This window comes from Pristis pectinata, chromosome 13, assembly GCF_009764475.1.
Source record: "Pristis pectinata isolate sPriPec2 chromosome 13, sPriPec2.1.pri, whole genome shotgun sequence".
NCBI lineage: Eukaryota > Metazoa > Chordata > Chondrichthyes > Rhinopristiformes > Pristidae > Pristis > Pristis pectinata.
In genome coordinates this window covers 1,638,627-1,656,982 of record NC_067417.1, presented here as the reverse complement: position 1 = coordinate 1,656,982, position 18,356 = coordinate 1,638,627, and the positions used below count along the sequence as shown (strand labels likewise).

The 18,356-nt window shown below is 47.2% G+C and overlaps 1 protein-coding gene across 6 annotated transcripts in view; it reads right to left on the bottom strand.

The window, feature by feature from the left end:
* Window positions 1-76: 76 nt before the first annotated feature.
* Window positions 77-18,356, bottom strand: part of cebpg (CCAAT enhancer binding protein gamma) — a 57,219-nt gene continuing 38,939 nt past the window's right edge. For 3 of the 6 annotated variants that reach the window (XM_052028122.1, XM_052028125.1, XM_052028126.1), the window contains exon 2: window positions 77-15,155. In XM_052028122.1, coding sequence (XP_051884082.1) covers window positions 14,543-15,028 — 486 coding nt within the window. In that variant the 5' untranslated portion in view covers window positions 15,029-15,155 and the 3' untranslated portion in view covers window positions 77-14,542. Of the gene's footprint in view, window positions 15,156-17,177; window positions 17,256-18,356 lie in introns of all 6 variants that reach the window. The other 3 variants (XM_052028123.1, XM_052028124.1, XR_007957338.1) reach the window with 2 other exon arrangements.

The following is an 18,356-nucleotide window of genomic DNA, read 5'->3' as shown; positions in this document are numbered from 1 at the left end:
GTTGGTGGGTGTGTCAGGGGAGTGGGAGGGAGGGGGGGAAGGGGGGGGTGGTGGAGGGGTGGATCGGGAAGTTCCCAGTCTCCACCTGCCCCGCAGAGTGCAGCAAGAACAACTCCGGAAGCTTGACACCATCTGGGAGCAGGCAACTGCTCCATCGGCACCATTCTGTCCCACACCCCTCTGTCCATCCCTCTGATCCCCTCTCCTGTCCCCCTGTTGCCTCCCCCTCCATCCCTCCTCTCAGCTCACTCCTTCACCCCACCATCTCCCTCCATTGATGCTTATAGCCTTCAGTCACCCCCTCATCTCCCCTCTGACAACCTCCCACCTTCCTTTCTCCCTCTCCATGCCTCAAGAATCTGAGGGAAAGTATGGACTGGATTCACCTCTATCACGGCCTGGGACTGGACCCCTGGCCTGTGACTGGTGCAGAGTGATAGAGTTATGCAGCACAGAAGCAGGCCCTTCAGCCCAACCAAGGTGTCTACCTGAGCTAGTCCCATTTGCCTGTGTTTGACCTTTATCCCTCTAAGCTTTTCCTATCCATGTCCCTGTCCAGATATCTTTTAAATGTTGTAATTGTAGATCAGTGGTCAATTAACCCACCAATCTGCATGTATTTGGGACATGGAGCACCCAGAGGAACCCACGCAGTCACAGGAAGAACCTGCAAACTCCACACAGACAGCAGCAGAGGTCAGGTTTGAACCCGGGTCTCTGGAGCTGTGGGGCAGTGACTCGACAAGCTGCACCACAGTGCTGGGTCTGGGCTGAGCTGCTTCCCCCACCCACTACTATGGGAATCAGCGACATGGAATTTGGGGAACTGGACAACGAGTGTTTGCCCCGCAAGGTGTGCCCTGCCATTGGCTGGAAGGTACGGAGTTGCAGGGGAACAGACCCCATCTACCACCTCTCCCCCTCCAGCATTCAGAAATGAGTTCAGTCTGAGGTTGCACAAGTGTTACCGAGTGCGTGGGTCCTGCTGCCTGTAAAACAGCTTAGTAATTAACTTTGTTCTTGTGCCGCACCTGGAAGTGAACCGTCTCAGTGAAGGGTTTAGTGCAAGGGTGGATTAACCCCTACACCCAGTCTGAGCACAGCCCAGCCCTGTCATGGGTGGAGACTATCAGAGCAAGCTGTGCACCGGACTGCTCTAACGGAGATTTAGATGATCCCACTGTTTTGAAGTGGAGGGCAGTCTGTTCCTCTGAGAGAATTTCTCCAAGAACCTTTGGAATGCTACAAACTCGGAGCAGGAGGACGCCACTCGGCCCCTCCTAGCCTGCTCCCTGAATCCATAAGATTACAGCTGCTCTGTCTGTGACCCCAGCTCCAGGTTCCTGCCTCCCCGGTGACCTTTCACCTCCTTGTTTATCAAGAATCTGTCTACTTAGGTCTTAATAATATTCAAGGACTTTGCTTCCTGCACCCTCACATCTCTTGATTGGGTGGTCCCTTACTTTCAATCAGTGATCCTGGTCTTTCCCCATAAAACAACCCACCCATTCCTCTCAGCTGCTTCCAGTGCATTAACATCCCTGAATCAGAGGCCATCACTGGTGGTCTCACACAACCTCCCTACACCTTCTCCTGCAATAAACAATTACCTGCTGTACCTCTCGTAAACCCTGCACCAGGACCCCCTTCCCACTGCTCTGTGTCTCAGAGCTCTGCCATTTCTCACCATTTAATTAATATTTTTAAAATGTTTTTCCTGCAAAAATGAACCACTTCACATCTGACCCACTGAGTTGCTCCAGCAGCTTGTTTCCTGTCCAGTCTTGCATCCATTGCCAACGTTATCTCCTACACATGACCTCTAATTTTTCACAATAACCTCTGGTGCAGGACCTTACCCAATGCCTCTGGCACTATGTCGACCAGTTCCTCTTGCTCCTGAGCACGTGTTACTACTTCAACAAACTACAACAAACTGATTCTCCTTTCACAGAACCATGCTGACTTTGTTAACCTTGAATTTACATGCCTTGCTGGAACATCTTTCATAACACCTGCCCATAGCAGGTGTAACTGGCCTGCACTTTCCTGCTTTACATTCCCCTTCCTCTTTGAACAAAGGAGGTTCTATTGCTATTTTCCAATCTAATGAAATTTTGGAAAATTAAAACTGATATGTCAACTATTTCACTAGCTACTACTTTTAGGACGAAGTCCATCAGGACCCAGGACTTGTCAGTCCACAGTTGTAACTTGATCAGTACTGCTTCCCTGGTGTTTATGAATTTTCCCGGAGTTCCTCCCTCCTTTCCAATGCCTGATTTATATCTGTTTCTGGAATGTTACTTGTATCCCTGGCAGTGAAGAATGATGCAAATTACCTGTTTAATGCAATTACCAGCTTCTCAATTTTATTATTAATTCCCAGACTCGCTCTCTGAAGGACCAACACTTTAATTCGTTCCTTATTTAAGATTTTTTTTGAATGTCTATCTTGTGCATTTTGCTCATTAATGTTGTTATTGTTCTCAACTGCTGAGAGCTGCAGTGTCAGTCGTTGAACATATTCAAGGCAGAGACGGGCAGGCTTTAGATCTACAGTGGAGTCAAGGAGAATGGGGAATGGAGAGGAAAGTGAACCTGAGGCCGAGACCAAATCAATCCCTACCTCATTGAATGTGGGAGCATGCTTGAAGGGCAAATAGCAGATACCTGCCCCATTCCTTCCGTCCTTGTGGGTCGGGGACAATATTCATCTCTCCACCAAAATCACTGGTGCTCAGATCACGAACGTTGCTATCTGTGGGGGTTTTATAGAACATGAAACAGTACAGCACAGAGTTCTGCCATTAACTGTGTACTTTCCCCTTATATGTGACCTTCCAAGGTGCAACACCCCACACTTGCTTGGATGAAACTCCATCTGCCATTTCTCCGCCCACATCGGTAACTGATCTACATCTCGCTGTATCCTTTGACAGCCCTCTACACTGTTCATAAATCCACCAATCTTTGTGTCCTCTGCATACTTACTAACCCACCCATCCACATTTTCATCCAAGTCATTTATATATATATGACACACAACAGAGGTCCCAGCATGGATCCCTGCAGAACACCACTGCCAATTCTGAATCCAATCTACCAAGTCACTGTGAATCCCATGCATCTTAATCTTCTGGATCAGCCTATCATGAAGAATCTTGTCAAGTGCCTCACTAAATTCCTTGTAGACAACATCCACTGCCCTACCCTCATCAATCACCTTTGTCAACTCGTCAAAAACCTCAGTAAGATGTGACCTGCCCCACACAAAACCATGCTGACTGTCCCTAAGCCAGCCACACCTTTACAAATAAGCAGAAATCCTATCCCTGAGAATCCTCTCCAATAGCTTCCCTGCCTGTGATGTGAGGCTCACCTGTCTGTATTTTTCTGGATTATCCTTATTTTCCTTCTGGAACAAAGGAAGGCTGGCTATTCTTCCATCCCCTGAGACCGCGCCTGCTGTTAGTAAGGACACAAAGATCTTGGTTGAGGCCCCAGTACTCTCATCTCTGAAGATAACCTGGGTATATCCCATCAGGCCCTGGGGACTTATCTCCCTTAATGCTCTTCAAAAGACCCAATAGCACCTCCTCCTTGATCTCAAAATACCCTCGCACATGAGGCTACCCACACTGCTCACCGTCCTCCATATCCTCCTCCTTGTGAATACCAACACAAAGTACTCACTAGTACCTTGCCCACATCCTCTGCCTCCAAGCATAAAGTCCCTCCTTTATCCTTGAGTGGTCCTACCCTCTCCCTAGTTATCCTCTTGTTTTTAATGCAAGTAGAAAATGCATTAGGATTTTCTTTAATGCTACTTGCCAAGGACTTTTCATAACCCCTTTTGGCCTTCCTAATCCCCTGCTTGAGCTCTCTCCTGCTATCTTTATATTCCTCAAGGGCCCTGTCTGATTTTAGCTTCCTAAACCTTACATATGTTTGCTTTTTCCTTCTGACTACATTCAGCACCCCTCTGGTAATCCAAGGTTCCCTTACTTTGCCATTGCTTGTCCTTCCTCCTGACCGGAACATGCTGGTCCTGACCAGAACTTGGCTGCCATTTTCCCACAACTGTCACCACCTTCTGAAGTTCTTCGCTGACTGTACGGTGATTGGGGATGATGCTTAAAGACACACAAACACCAGAGCAATGCAAACCTTCCTGGTTTCCATTGTTGGAACCACCACCCACCTCAGCCCTGGATTTCCCCAGCTTCACATTTGGAGCAGAGGGTGCTCCCTCAAATCTGTTGCTTACATGGCTACTGGAACCTCTCCAAACATCTACCGCGTGCCTCAGAGTCAAAATATGAAGAACAATAACTGCCAATCACACCTTGCCTTAACGTAGAAAAACACCACCCAACCCAAATATCATCAAAACATTGGTGTTGAGCCACAAGGTGGGAGGACACGGGCTAGTGAAAGAGGGGCAGGTGTAGGAGGGAGAGGCAGAGAACTTCAGACTCAGGCCACTGAGGCACAAACACCATACTTAATGGTCAGCATGGATTTGGTGGGCTGAGGGGCCTGTTTCCGTGCTGTATGAGAAGCAGGGAAATGAAGAGCAGAAGTACATTGGTCTCACTGGCATCTTGGGTGGTGGGGGTTTGGTGGAGTGGATTAACTGCTACAAACACCTGGTGATGTAGGAAGGACGAAAGATGAGACAGCAGAGATTCTGAAAGCTCCAGTGTGAGTGATTGAGAGGGTCCTTTCTCCAGGGCTGGACACAGAAGCCAGGGCGATGTGTCATTGGGGCCACACAGTACGAAACCTGCCCTTCAACCATCAGGTGCACAGCGACCACCAAGCACCCATTTATACCAATCCCATTTTAGTGGTGACTGAGAGCGCGGCTCGGGAAGTCTACGCGAGGGGGCGGAGGGAGCAGAGGACAGTGCAAGGTGAATTGAGACGGAGGATGTGAAGTCACTCTGCGTCAGGGATGAGGGAGAAAGCGGTGACGATCTCTGGGTGGGAACATTTTTACTGTACTTGAGTGGGGTTCAGTGATGTGGATTTGCGAAGATGAAGGTGAGATGGTGAAAGGAAGAAAAAGTGCTGAAGAAGAGGACAAAACAGCAAGTGATTTACAGATGAGAGCAGTAGCCCAAGTGGGGCAGATCAGGCTCAGTGATGTTTTACCTCGTTTGCAGTGTTGTGTAATTGGAAGTCGTCGCCATGAGGGAGATGTTGCAACTCAGACACAATGCTGACGGTGACTCGTGAATTCGGCTCTCCTGGAGCTACCACTTGATATCACTATTCACGACACCCTGTACCCTTTGCCAATGTTGAGCAGATTGGGTGCTGATTATCCAGACTGAATTTGGCCCACAGCTTGTGAAGAGGACATAGCTGTTCAATTTTCCACTTTGGTGTGTCGATGGCAGTGTTCTAACCGGACTGGAACAGCTTGACTGGACACACATCTAGTTCAGTCCTCAACCTGGCCTGTTGTTTTGTCCAGTGGCCATTTTCTCAGCTGTTTCTTGGTACCAGGCGCAGTGAATGGAATTGGCTGGAGACTGGTTCTCTGCTGGTGGGGATCTCAGGAGGAAACTGAGGTGGAGCATTCATGTAATACTTCCAGCGCCTGTGAGTGCTTCAGCCATGTCTCCAGCACTCACACGCTGGGTCCACCATCAGTGAGGACAGGGATGCTCTCGGAAGCTCCTCTCCTCCCATACGCTGTTTCCTGTGCACCACCCTTCACGTGCCACTGTGGGAGGACCACAGGGCTTTGATCACTCTGCTCTGGCTGCCACATGCTATTTCCAGCCAAAACAAAGCCCCCATGGACCTCCTCCCCCACTAACCTTATGCTTTATCATCTACATCTCTGCCAGAGAGTCAGACAGCACCAAAACAGGCCCTTCGATCCAACTGAAATTGGGCCAGCTGCCAGTTTGAGGGGGGCACATGGATTGGAGAGCATTGCCAAATCTGAGTGGACACTGCAATCAGGGAGGGATGTTTCCCCCAGCATGTTATTTAGGGGTAGAGGGGGAAAATCTCAGTGGGTCAGGCAGCATCTGTGAAAAGAGGAAGAGTTCATGAAGGGTCCCAGACCTGAAACATTAACTCTTTTTCTCTTCTTGTCCTCCTCGCTGACAATCCACACAGACACACCTCAAGGATGCGTGCTTAGCCCACTGCTCTACTCTCTCTACACTCTTGACTGTGTGGCTAGGCACAGGTCAAACACTTATCTATAAATTCGCCGACGACACCACTGTTGTTGGCAGAATCTCAGATGGAGACAAGGAGGCGTACAGGAGTGAGATAGATTGGCTGGTTGAGTGGGGTCGCAACAACCTCGCACTCAACATCAGCAAGACAGGAATTGATTGCAGCCTTCAGGAAAGTCGGGAAAACACACACCAATCTTCATTGAAAGGTCAGCGGTGGAAAGGGTGAGCAGCTTCAAGTTCCTGGGCGTCAACGTCTCAGAGGATCTATCATGGGTCCAACACATTGATTGATGCAATCACGAAGATGACACATCAGTGGGTCTACTTCATTAGGAGTTTGAGGAGATTTGGTACGTCACGAAAGACCCCTGTAAATTTCTACAGATGTACAGTGAAGAGCATTCTGACTGGTTGCATCACTACCTGGTATGGAGGCTCCAATGCACACGATCAAAAGAGGCTGCAGAGGGTTGTAGACTCAGCCAGCTCCATCACGGGCACAACCCTCCCCACCATCGAGGACGTCTTAAAAAGGCGGTGCCTCAAAAAGGCAGGGTGGCAACCAACATTAAGGACACTCACTATCTGGGACATGCTCTCTTCATGTTACCACCATCAGGGAGGAGGTACAGGAGCCTGAAGACCCACACTCAACGATTCAGTAATTTTTATGTCGTTGCACTATACTGCCGCAAAACAACGAATTTCATGACATATGTCAGTGATAATAAACCTGATTCTGATTCTTTCCCCAGATGCTGCCTGACCTGCTGTTTCTGTTTTAATTTCAGTTTTACAGTATCTGCAGTTTTTGATCATGCCGACTGAGGGGTTGTCTCAGAACCTGCACTGATGTCCCAGATCACATCATGCAGATCAATTCTGTGAGCTCCCAACCTCTCCTGCCGATCTTTCAGCTCCTCAAAACTCTTCTGAAACCACCAAAGCCTCATTATCCCTTCCCAGTGTTTGCAGCCCCTAAAAAGCCAGCTCACTGCCCAGTTCTTCAAACTTGCCCTGACACATTCCATGGCTTTCCTGCTCAACGTCCATATGTGTCTGCAACTTGTGAAGCTCTCCTGCCGTGCAGAGAGGCTGTACAATTGCAAATCATTTCTAAAACAATAGCAGCCAATAGAGATTGGCCTCACCTCCCACACTGCATTCTTCACATTCTTCAAATTGTTCTTCATTTCTCCAAGACACTGTACTTTTCGATTCCTGTTTAGAGTTTGTTCCATTGTAGACAAATCCACTGAGTAAATAACTCCTCTCTGGGTTCCTCATTCTGCCATCTCCACCACCCAGGGTCAAATAAACCAAAACCCTTCTTCATGACGTGGAGAGGTGAGAGATGGAGAGGTTCCCAGCCAAACTTCTGCCCCTGGACAGTGGTGATGAAGACCCAGTAGCCACAAGGTCATATCCCACCACTGCAGTCTCTGGAACAGAGGTCAGCAGATCTGGTCATTTGTGGGCTGGGATGGTGATCACCAACAGTGATGGCAGCCTCCTGCTCCAGCTTTCTCATAGCTCCAGGTGCCAACAGTGGGACTACCTCACAATCCCCTCGGACAGCCCATCCACTAATGTATCTTCTCATGACCCACAACCATTTTCTGGGTGAGATGACAGGCTGAGTGACTGAGAGCACAGTCCTAATGCAGGTCTCCACCTGAAACGTTGACCATTCCTCTGCCTCCACAGATGCTGCCTGACCCGCTGACCCGTTGAGTTCCTCCAGCAGTTTTTTGCTCTAGATTCCAGCATCTGCAGTCTCTTGTCTCTCGTCTGTCCAAGCTGACACTGCAAACCTGTGGGGAACAGGGTGATTTCCCGAACTGGGCCTCCTCAGACTGGACATTCCTGGAGGATCCAATTGCCCTGCCCAGCTGCTAGTGGTGGGAGAGGTCGGTTTCCTGTTTCAGTGGCAGCTGTGCCCTGGAAATTAACCTCGGTTCTGGAGTTGCCAGGAGTACCCTGGTCATTGGGTCCTGCATCCACCAGCAAGGTTGGCTGTGGAAGGAAGATCAGCTGTTGTATGGTGGACCATTCGTGCTCTGCAGATGCTGCTGGACGTTGTTTGGGGTTGTGGGGTCACAGAATATCTAGGCCAGTGGTCAGTCTGGGCTCCAGGGCTGCCACTCTGCATGCTGGAACTGCCCAAACTCTGCTGCCCACTTCCCACCACCTTCACCCCTCAGTTGCACTCACAAATACAGGATCCCACTTCACAACACTTTCAACATTCATCAGTCTTCGCTGTGGAAGACACCAGCAACATGCCAGAAATCCGAGAAAGTCAGGGGGCAGAAGTGAGTGTAGTCACTATTACTACGGAGAAGGTGCTTGGGAAGCTGAAAGGGGTAGCTGAAGAGATTGTGGAGGCATGAGTAGTGATCTTTCAAGAATCACTAGATTCAGGAATGGTTCCAGAGGACTGGACATTCACAAATGTCACTCCACTCTTTAAGAGAGGCAGAAGACAGGAAATTATGGGCCAGTTAGCCTGACTTCAGTGGTTGGTAAGATGTTAGAGTCCTTTATTAAGGATGAGGTTTCAGGGTACTTGGAAGCTCATGATAAAATAGGCCAAAGTCAGCATGGTTTCCTTAAGGCAAGATCTTGCCTGACAAATCTACTGGAATTCTTTGAGGATGTAACAGGCAGGATAGACAAAGGAGAGTCCATGGATGTTGTTTACTTGGATTTTCAGAAGGCCTTTGACAAGGTGCCACACGTGAGACTGCTAAACAAGATAGGAGCCCATGGTATTACAGGAAAGGTACTAGCTTGGAAAGAAGATTGGCTGACTGACAGAAGGCAAAGAGTCAGAATAAAGGGGGCCTTTTCTGGTTTGGTGCCGGTGACTAATGATGTTCGATGTGGTCAGTGTTGGGTCCGCTACTTTTCACGTTACATGTTAATGATCTTGATGACAGAATTGATGGCTTTGTGGCCAAGTTTGCGGATAATACAAAGATAGATGGAGGGGCAGGTAGTGTTGAGGAAGCAGGGAGTCTGCAGAAGGACGGACAGGTTGGTAGAATGGGCAAAGAAGTGGCAGATGAAACACAGCGTAGGGAAGTGTATGATCATGCACTTTGGTAGAAGGAATAAAGGCACAGACTATCTTCTAAATGGGGAGCGAATTCAGAAATCGGAGGTGCAAAGGGACTTGGGAGTCCTAGTGCAGGATTCCCTGCAGGTTGAGTCGGTAGTAAGCAAATGCAGTTAGCATTCATTTTGAGAGGACTAGAATATAAAAGCAAGGACGTAACGCTGAGGCTTTATAAGGCGTTGGTCAGACCACATTTGGAGAATTGTGAGTAGTTTTGGGCTACATATCTAAGGAAGGCTGTGCTGGCATTGGAGAGGGTCCAGAGAAGGTTTACAAGAATGATCCCAGGAATGTAAGGGTTAACATATGAGGAGTGTTTGATGGCTCTGGGCCTGTACTCACTGGAGTTTAGAAGGATGAGGGGGGATCTCATTGAAACCTGCTGAATATTGAAAGGCCCGGATAGAGTGGACGTGGAGAGGATGTTTCCAGTAGTGGGAGAGTCCAGGACAAGAGGGCACAGCCTCAGAATAGGATGTTCCTTTAGAACAGAGATGAGGAGGAATTTCTTTAGCCAGAGGGTGGTGAATCTGTGGGATTTATTGCCACAGATGGCTGTGGAGGCCAAGTCATTGGGTGTATTGAAAGTGGAGATTGATAGGTTCTTGATTAGTAAAAGGTTACGGGGAGAAGGCAGGAGAATGGGGTTGAGAGGAGAAAATAAATCAGCTATGATTGAATGGCAGAGCAGACTTGATGGGCCGAATGGCCTATTTCTGCTCCTATGTCTTTTGGTCAACTATTCTCATCAGATCCCTCCACAGTGGTGCCACTTGCCACCTCTGTAACCTCCCCCACACAAAATTGTGAGACGCCTCCTCTCCTCAGGCCTTTTGCACGTCCTGGACTCCTTATTTGGTGGCCGTGACCTCAGCCGGAGTTCAGGAATCCCCTCTCATAACCTTGGCCTTCAAACCCACCTCTTTGGCCAAGCTGGATATCAACGTGGATCTGAGGGTGAGGGGGTGAATTGTTTCATTATGCTTTTCCCATTTGCCCTCCTTCTATGCCTTGCCTATTTAGCCATCTGTCTAAATGCCACTTAAACACAGTGATTGTATCTGATTCCACCTTGTCCTCTGGCAGTGAGTTCTAGGTATCAACCACTCTCTGCGTAGATCAAAAGCCTTCTCCTCAGATCCCCTTTAAAACTCCTTCCTCTCACCTTAAATCTCTGCCCTCTTATTTTTGAAAACCCCACCGTGGGAAGAAGATTCTGACTATCTACGCTATTTATGCCTCCTATAATTTTATACACCCCTATCAGGGCACCCTTCAGCCTCCTTTATTCCAGGGAAAACAAGCCCATCCTGTCCAATCTCTCCCCATAACTGAAGTCCTCCAATACAAGCAACATCCTGGTCAATGTGATACTGTCTGCAGTTACTACACGGTAGCCACTATATAAATTCAGATCATAGTTGTAACCACCACTGCAGGTGGCCTGCTCACCAGCCCAGACTTTGGCGTTGCCCAATGCAAACAATGTCACAGATAGAAATACAGTTGTCAAAATTAGTATTTTAATCTCCATTCTTACAACTGAAGACTACGTCACTCACCTTAACCTGCAAATGTATAAAATAGGATTACATTTTCCAATGTATGGTATCCTGAGCATTTCATTTTGCCATTTGAAAGCACACATTAAAATGTGATTTTTATGATTCACTTATGCAAAAAAAGATTTTGGGTTCTAACACAAGTTTTAAAAGTAACATTATGACCAAAACCAGTTTGAGCAGAGGGATTCTAATGCAATGATTTGTGTGTTCTGTTGCCATAACAAGTGGTCCTGAAGGGAAGGGTAATCCACAGCAGTCCAGTATCGGGAAATCTCTTTCAGGATAGGCAGGCAGGCAGGCAGAGAGAAATTGCAACTTGTTGGCAAGGAAGCAGCTGGTTTGTGACGGTAGAGAGGGTGCGATACTCTGCAGGCACTTCTGGCCACTCAGCAAATGGTGATGGCCCCATGATACAGCAAGCTCTGTCCATCCTGAACCTGCCTGTCCCCAGCCTGAAACATGTCGACCCCTGCCCAATCCCCTCCCTACCTTTCCTCCAATGTCCACGTTGGGCTGCTGTGGGCAAAGAACTTGTAAGTATAGTTTAAGTTGCCATCACAAGGGATTGACAGAAGCTGCAGTGGGTGAGAGCTGTGGGTGAAAATTCAAACCTTGGCTACAAAGGAATCTAGCATCTGGCACCAGTCAGTCTTTAGATTTCTGGGAATGGAGCTTGAATGAGTGGTTTTGGGCTGTGTCCTCTGCTAAATCTTGGTAGATTGAAGTTCGTGAAGTTTTTACATCTGTGGGGTCCCACAGTTTCAGAGAGACTCTTGTGCATCTGGGACTGTCAGCCTGGGTCCATTTTGTGGGAGTGTGTGTTTATTCAGCTTCTAACTGTAGTTGGGACTTCAATCTCAGGCATTCCCTCACAAACAGTCCTACAGCTCTCAACCAAATCTGTCCTTTAATCCTGTTTTATCACTTCTGGGACCAGCTCAGCTCCTGACTGACTGAGCTATCAGCAACCTTGCCCCACACAGGACACTTTTTTTAATGTACAAAACCCATTTGACAAATCCTGTCACAAAATGACATTTGAGAATCATGACCCACTCTAAAAAGAAAAGAGAGACACCTGACATGGGACTAAGATTAAAGGGAAAACAATTTCTCAACATTGCAGCATAATTTAATATTTCACCTGCATGTTATAAAACTCCTCGTTACATTATAGGGTAAAATGTGTTCATTTATAAAACTGGACTTAAAAAAGTACAAGATGGTAGTTTTACTGACAAATTCAGCACATTTTTCATTAAATCTAACCTTGAGGAAAAATGTAAATCCAGACTAAATGTAAATCCAAACAGGGCATCAGAGCGTGGTATTTTAACCCTTTGAGCTTCTGTAGTTCTTTGCTGTGTTTATCACACCAACCAGATTTGATTCTGAACAATCTAGTAAAATAAGTTACTGCAAGATTAAACGATCAGACTGGACAGAATAATTTCTGGTATCCAAGGCCCTTGATTTAATTCTCCTCTCCCGTTCTCCGGCAGGTGCATAGGGAACAAGGTGCAATTCATTAATGTTTCTGTGCCCGCTCAATCTCACTACATTAATCCCAACCAGCAAACTTAGCTGGAGCCAGGAACCCAACTTACTTACTTGCGTGGCCTACTGACCAAACTATTAGATAGCTCTGTCCAAATAACCTCAGAAGGGTAAAAATACCAGAACCCTTTACATAAAATACCTGTTTACCTTCTTCTCCACTGGGTTACACTTGAGTAAATGCTATCAATAGGCTTATTAAGTGCGTTCAGACCATTCCTGGTTACTCTGGGCTGTGATACTTGGTACTCAAACTGAGGCTCCATTTCCTCACAATGATATTCACCAAGCTGTCTCCAGCTACCTTGAATGTCCAACAGTGACTCTCCCCACTGCTGCACAGCTCCACACACAACCCAGATTTACATGGGAGGTTCTCCAACTGTACCTCTGACTATACCCTGGTGATATCATGGGGAGCAAAGCAAACATTCACTTCAACAAGTGTGTGGAAGCGGTGACTCCTCAGGGTGGGCTCAATTGAACTGCACCCACAAAGGCAGCCAGAATGAGCTGATACATATGACGCAGTGCACAAGGGGTGTTGCACACAGTGTTCTGTGCAGCTCAGGAACAGGCCCGTTGGCCCATGATATTGTGCCCAACTAATTAAACGCCTAAATAAACTAATCCCTTCTGCCTACACAATGCCCCTATCCCTCCATTCTCCGCACATTCATGTGCCTATCCACCTGCCTGCACACCTGGGGTGCACACCCTGGTCTGGTGGGGTCTCACGTTGCCACACCCGTCCCTGCCGGGGCTCAGGCACCCGTCCCCGCCGGGGGCCGAGGCTCGGGCACCCGTCTCCGCCGGGGCTCAGGCACCCATCCCTGCCAGGGCCAAGAACTCACAGGATAGTGGCCAAAGGCAGGATTGGATGAAAGGAAGACAGAAGCACGAGGGGAACCACACAGATGGAGACAGCAAATGGGCCGATGTCGTGCTGGCTGTTGTGAGAGGTTAGTGTTAGCTCCAGGACTACAAAATGGAAGTTTTACTGACATATTGCTGTCTGTGGAGAACCAGGAGATTTCTGCACAGCTTCAATTAATGTCGTAAACAATTATAGATGTGAATTTTTTTGGAACTAATCCAGCCTTTAACCTCTAGGTTCAAAAATCAAATATTCACACCATCCCAGAGTGATCCGAGCCCTGAACCTCCTGATCACCCTGCTGACCACCGGCCTGCAGGAGGCCCACCCCACTGCCCCCTTGGCCCTCCTCAGTATTGGTCCTGGGAGACCCAGCCCCTCCCAGGAGCCAGACCACGTCACTCTCAGCCTGTGAAGTACACGTTGCTTGTCCTGGTAGTCTGAGATTGAATACAGAGACAATCGGAGCTGACTGCAACATAACATCTGGGCAAAATCCTACACGGCCCAAACACCCCCAAGTACACAGAGCTAGGGACCATATCCCCACTGATCACTCAATAACCTCCCTCCACCACCCCCTAATCCAACTGAGTCATGCTAGCTGAGCTGGCTCCACCAGCAGCCCATCAAGCCCAGTGTCCCTCAGCACTTGTAGACAAAGGCAGGAAGTGCTTGGGTTGAATCAGTTGACAGTGCACGATAGCAGAGCTCGTGATGCAGGAACTACGGGTCCTACCTGCCCTGGTCTGTACCACCATTGGTTCAATGTGAGCAACCCTTGTGAAAAGGGGCTCAGTACCCAGTGTGAGACCTCCCTGCTGGTGAATGCTGCAGCTCACAATTTTCCATCCAGTGAAATGAATGGGATGAAACGGGATGTGTACAAGCAGGGAATGGGCAGCCCTGATACATTCCCTTCAATATAACAAAAGAACAAGGGAACATTGAGAGGGAGAGGGGAAGGATACATGGCAGGCTGAGGGGAACCAGCACTAGTGCTATCTGTCAGTTTTGTGTGTGCTCGCTGTTTGGGTACAGTCTGTTCTGCTGCTTCAGGGCCCCGAATTCCTTCCAGCTACAAGCACCGAGTGACGGGAAGCTCTTCAACAGCAGGATCGTGTGCAATGAAAACCTTAAATTAGAGAGTTCAAGGTAAAAGCCCCTCTCTGTAAAATTTCTCTGGCACTGACATTGCCTGTTTGCTCCTACCCTACTGCCCCCCATTGCTAGCCTCCTGCCCAGAGCCAGTGCCTTCAGTAAACGAGGGGTGCCCATTATCAGAGAAACTATGCGCATGCTCCAGGAACAAATCCTTTAAGACACTCAGCTCCTTGGTGAGCAGCTTGATCTTTGCTTCCAGCCTTTCATTCTCCTCCTTCAGCTCATCCACTCTCTGCTGTGTGTCGCGTGCTTTCTGCTTGCTCTTTAACCTGCTCTTCCTGACTGCCAGGTTGTTGCGCTCTCGCCGCTGCCGGTACTCCTCGCTCTCCTTGTTGTGGCCTGCATTCTTCTTGCTCTGTTTGCTTGGCGCCATGGCCTTGCCACCCCCTGTGGGGTTGAGCGGGTTGAGCTGTGGCACTTGGTGGGCACTGATGCCTCCGCCACCGGTGCTGGTGTTCTGGAGCGATGCTCCACTCACTCCATTCTGACCGGCGCTCTCTTGGGTGTAAGTGGAAATGACGGACTGCGTGCTCATTTGTCTCAATGACCCCCTTGATGGACTGGCTCCTCTTCTCCTGCTAATACGGTGGCAATTCTTCTGAGACAGGGAGGAATGTGCCCCGATAGCGACAGTGAAACAGGAAGCTGGAGATCCTCACAATCTGCAAAGACATGACGATAAATCACAGCTGACAAAGGTTTGGCCTGCCTCAACAGGTAGCAATAGGAACAGAAGCATGAGTAGGTCATGCCTAATCTTCTACCTCAACACCACTTTCCTGCGCTAACTTCATTTCCCCCAATTCCATTAATTATCTAAACACTATCGAACACACTCAGCAATCGAGCCCCACAGCCCTCTTATGTAGAGGATTTCAAAGATTCACCATCCTCCAGGTGAAGTAATCTCTTCTCTTTATCTTTTCCATCTGCCATGTCCTTGCCCTTTAGCCTGTCTACATTGCCTAGAAGACACACTACATCCTTCTCAACACCACCCAGCTTTGTATCACTAGTATGAGAGGATCAAGTGTAATATATTCAAATCATTGATACCGATTGGACAGCTAGAGCCTGCACTAATCAAGTTCAAGTTTATTGTCCTAGACATATATCCCCAGGGTATAAATGCCATGAAAGTTAGCTTTTTGCAGCAGCAGCACTGTACATTACACACATGGTAATATAAACTTAAATTAACATAAATTATACATAACTTACATGACAAAATAAACACTGTAGTGTTCCATTAGTTACAGCTTTGAAGACACGACCTATTTATCCCAATTTTCTGTCCATTAACCAATCCTCAACCCAGGACAGTATATTACTCCTCTCCCATGCGCTCTAGTTTTGTGTAATAAACTCATTTGGCACCTCATCGTAGGTCTTCTGAAAGTCCAAGTACACCCATTGGTTCCCCCTGATTTATTCTGATAGCTTCAACCTCAAGAGCCAACATTTGTCCAACTTGAACTTCCTTTCATAAATCCAAGTTGTTTCTTCTCAAATCTATTTCTATTTTCAAACTGTCAGTTACCACTTCCTTCATAATAGATTCCAGAATTGTCCCAATTACTGATGTCAACCTAACTATGGTTCCCAGTTTACTCCTTTCTTAAACAGTGGGGTTACATCAGCTACTTTCCAGTCTGTGGGAAGTGTTCCAAAAGTTCCATAAATTTTGGAAGATGACAACCAGTACATCCACCATTTCCAGAGCCATTTTTTTCTAAACCTTGGCGTGCAGGTCATCAGGTCCAAGGGATTTATTAGCTTTTAGTCCCATTAATTTCACCAAACCTTTTTTTGTTTTACAAATGCTATTTCAGCTCCTCATTCACACTGGACCTCTTGTTTTCCACTATTTCTTGGAGGAGTATTCTGTGCCTTAAGCTGTGAAGACTGACAAAAAGTACTTGTTTCATTTCTCTGCCATATTCTATTCCCCAGTTTATTTTGTAAGAGACCCACTTTAACTTTTGCTCTGTTTTTCCCTTTTTATATATCTATTGAAGTTTTAAGTCTCCTATGATTTTGTTTGATTCCTCTTGTACTCTTTCCCTTTCCTAATCAGTGTCTTAGTCCTCTTCTGAACTGTGACACTTTCCCAATTCTCAGGCTCACTGCTGTTTGGCAACAATGGAAACTTTTTCCTTTCACCTAATATCATCATTACCTTCTCTAGTCAAGTTTTTGTGATTTTAAGGGATTGTATTTATCATGACTAATTGTTAATCATGATAAATATATATTGTAGGGTACTGAGCTGGACCAAACTGGGAGGGGCAGGACAAAACACAGAGGATGATGCTGGAATTCCTAAACTCGGTTTGCAGTCTGTCCTGAGACTGCTTATAGGATCAGCAGGATTAGCCAAAGTTGATCCATGGGCGAGGAGGCAGGATCAATTACCTAGCCAACTCATAACAATGCAGGAGATCTCAGCTCATTTCAGTTCACCAGTCCCCAATAGTAGCTGCACTACAAATGGGTAGAACCTTTGTATCAGGAACTCACAGCCCCCGGACTATAGGCAAAATAGCACTGACAGAATTGGGCTGCTAAAGATCTGGGTGTGCCCAGATTGTTAACATTTAATGAAGCAATGATCACTTCATTTTGAAAGCATTTGTCAACTTAGAAATGCCTGGGACATAAAATGGGCATCAAAAAGTACATACTTGGGTAGTGTGATTCTAGCAAAACAGAGGCCTAGGTTCCCAGGCCAAGTACGACTTGTGGAACAGTTAGTTGGTGATCTGTGGGAGGAACAGAACGAATTCACTGAGAGGACTTCAGGAGGTTTCTCAAAAACAAGCACATTCACAAAATCCTTCAAAGAAAGAAAACTGCTACCCACCCCATCCCACCCCACATTCCTTCCTCAGCCCCTACCAGATTCCTGGGGCAACAGATTCTGCTGACAACCGCAGTGATAAACCAGGCAACAACCTAAAATCAAATCAAGGATGAGCTCAGCTTGGAAACAAAAAAATAACATTACACAACAGAAAGAGGCCACTCAACCGATCAGGTCCCTGATGCTCCCAGCACAGCAACCCCATCATCCATTGCCCCTCTTTACTTTCCTCGTAGCCCTGCAACTTATTTTTTTCTCATGCCCATCAACTCCCCTTTTGATTCCTTCTGCCATTTACTTACACTGGGGCAATTTACTGTGGCTAATTAACCAATCAGCTCATCTATCAGAAGTGGGAGGGAACCACAGTACATGCAGGAAACCCACGCGGTCACAGAGAGAACATGTAAACTCCATGTGGACAGCACCAGAGATCAGGACTGAATCTGGGTTGCGGCAACTGTGGGACAGCAGGTGCCAACCACAGGCAACCCCACGTTACCGGGATTGGGTAATGGAAATTTGTCCTCACAGTGTTCACAAATCACTACCAAAAAATCTGGGATAAAAATTCACTCTTAATGAAATTTGTGAAAAAAAGTATAGAAACAATTGTTTTTCAACTTGTATTTCTTGACGCATGCACAGATGGCATGGCTTCGCATTACAGAAAATTGCAAAACAGACTGTCTTCTAGGAATCAAACCCCCTCCCGTAACACAGGAGTCACCTGTACTGTGTCATTCTGCTGCCCAGCTGTAACTAAAAACTCCTAGGTCTGTTATGTGTGCCTGTCTCTGGTCAATGAAATGAACTGTACAAAATTAAAGCTTTTCTTAATCACAGACTTCATTTATAGAGCCTGCAAAGCAGCCCGTTGGAATTCAGATGCTCTGTTACTGGAGCATTTGTACAACCAGTTAATTCAGTAATGAATTCAGTGTATTACAGTCAATATGTACTGATGACAAGCACTGGCAAAGAGGGGCTGTAGTGTGAA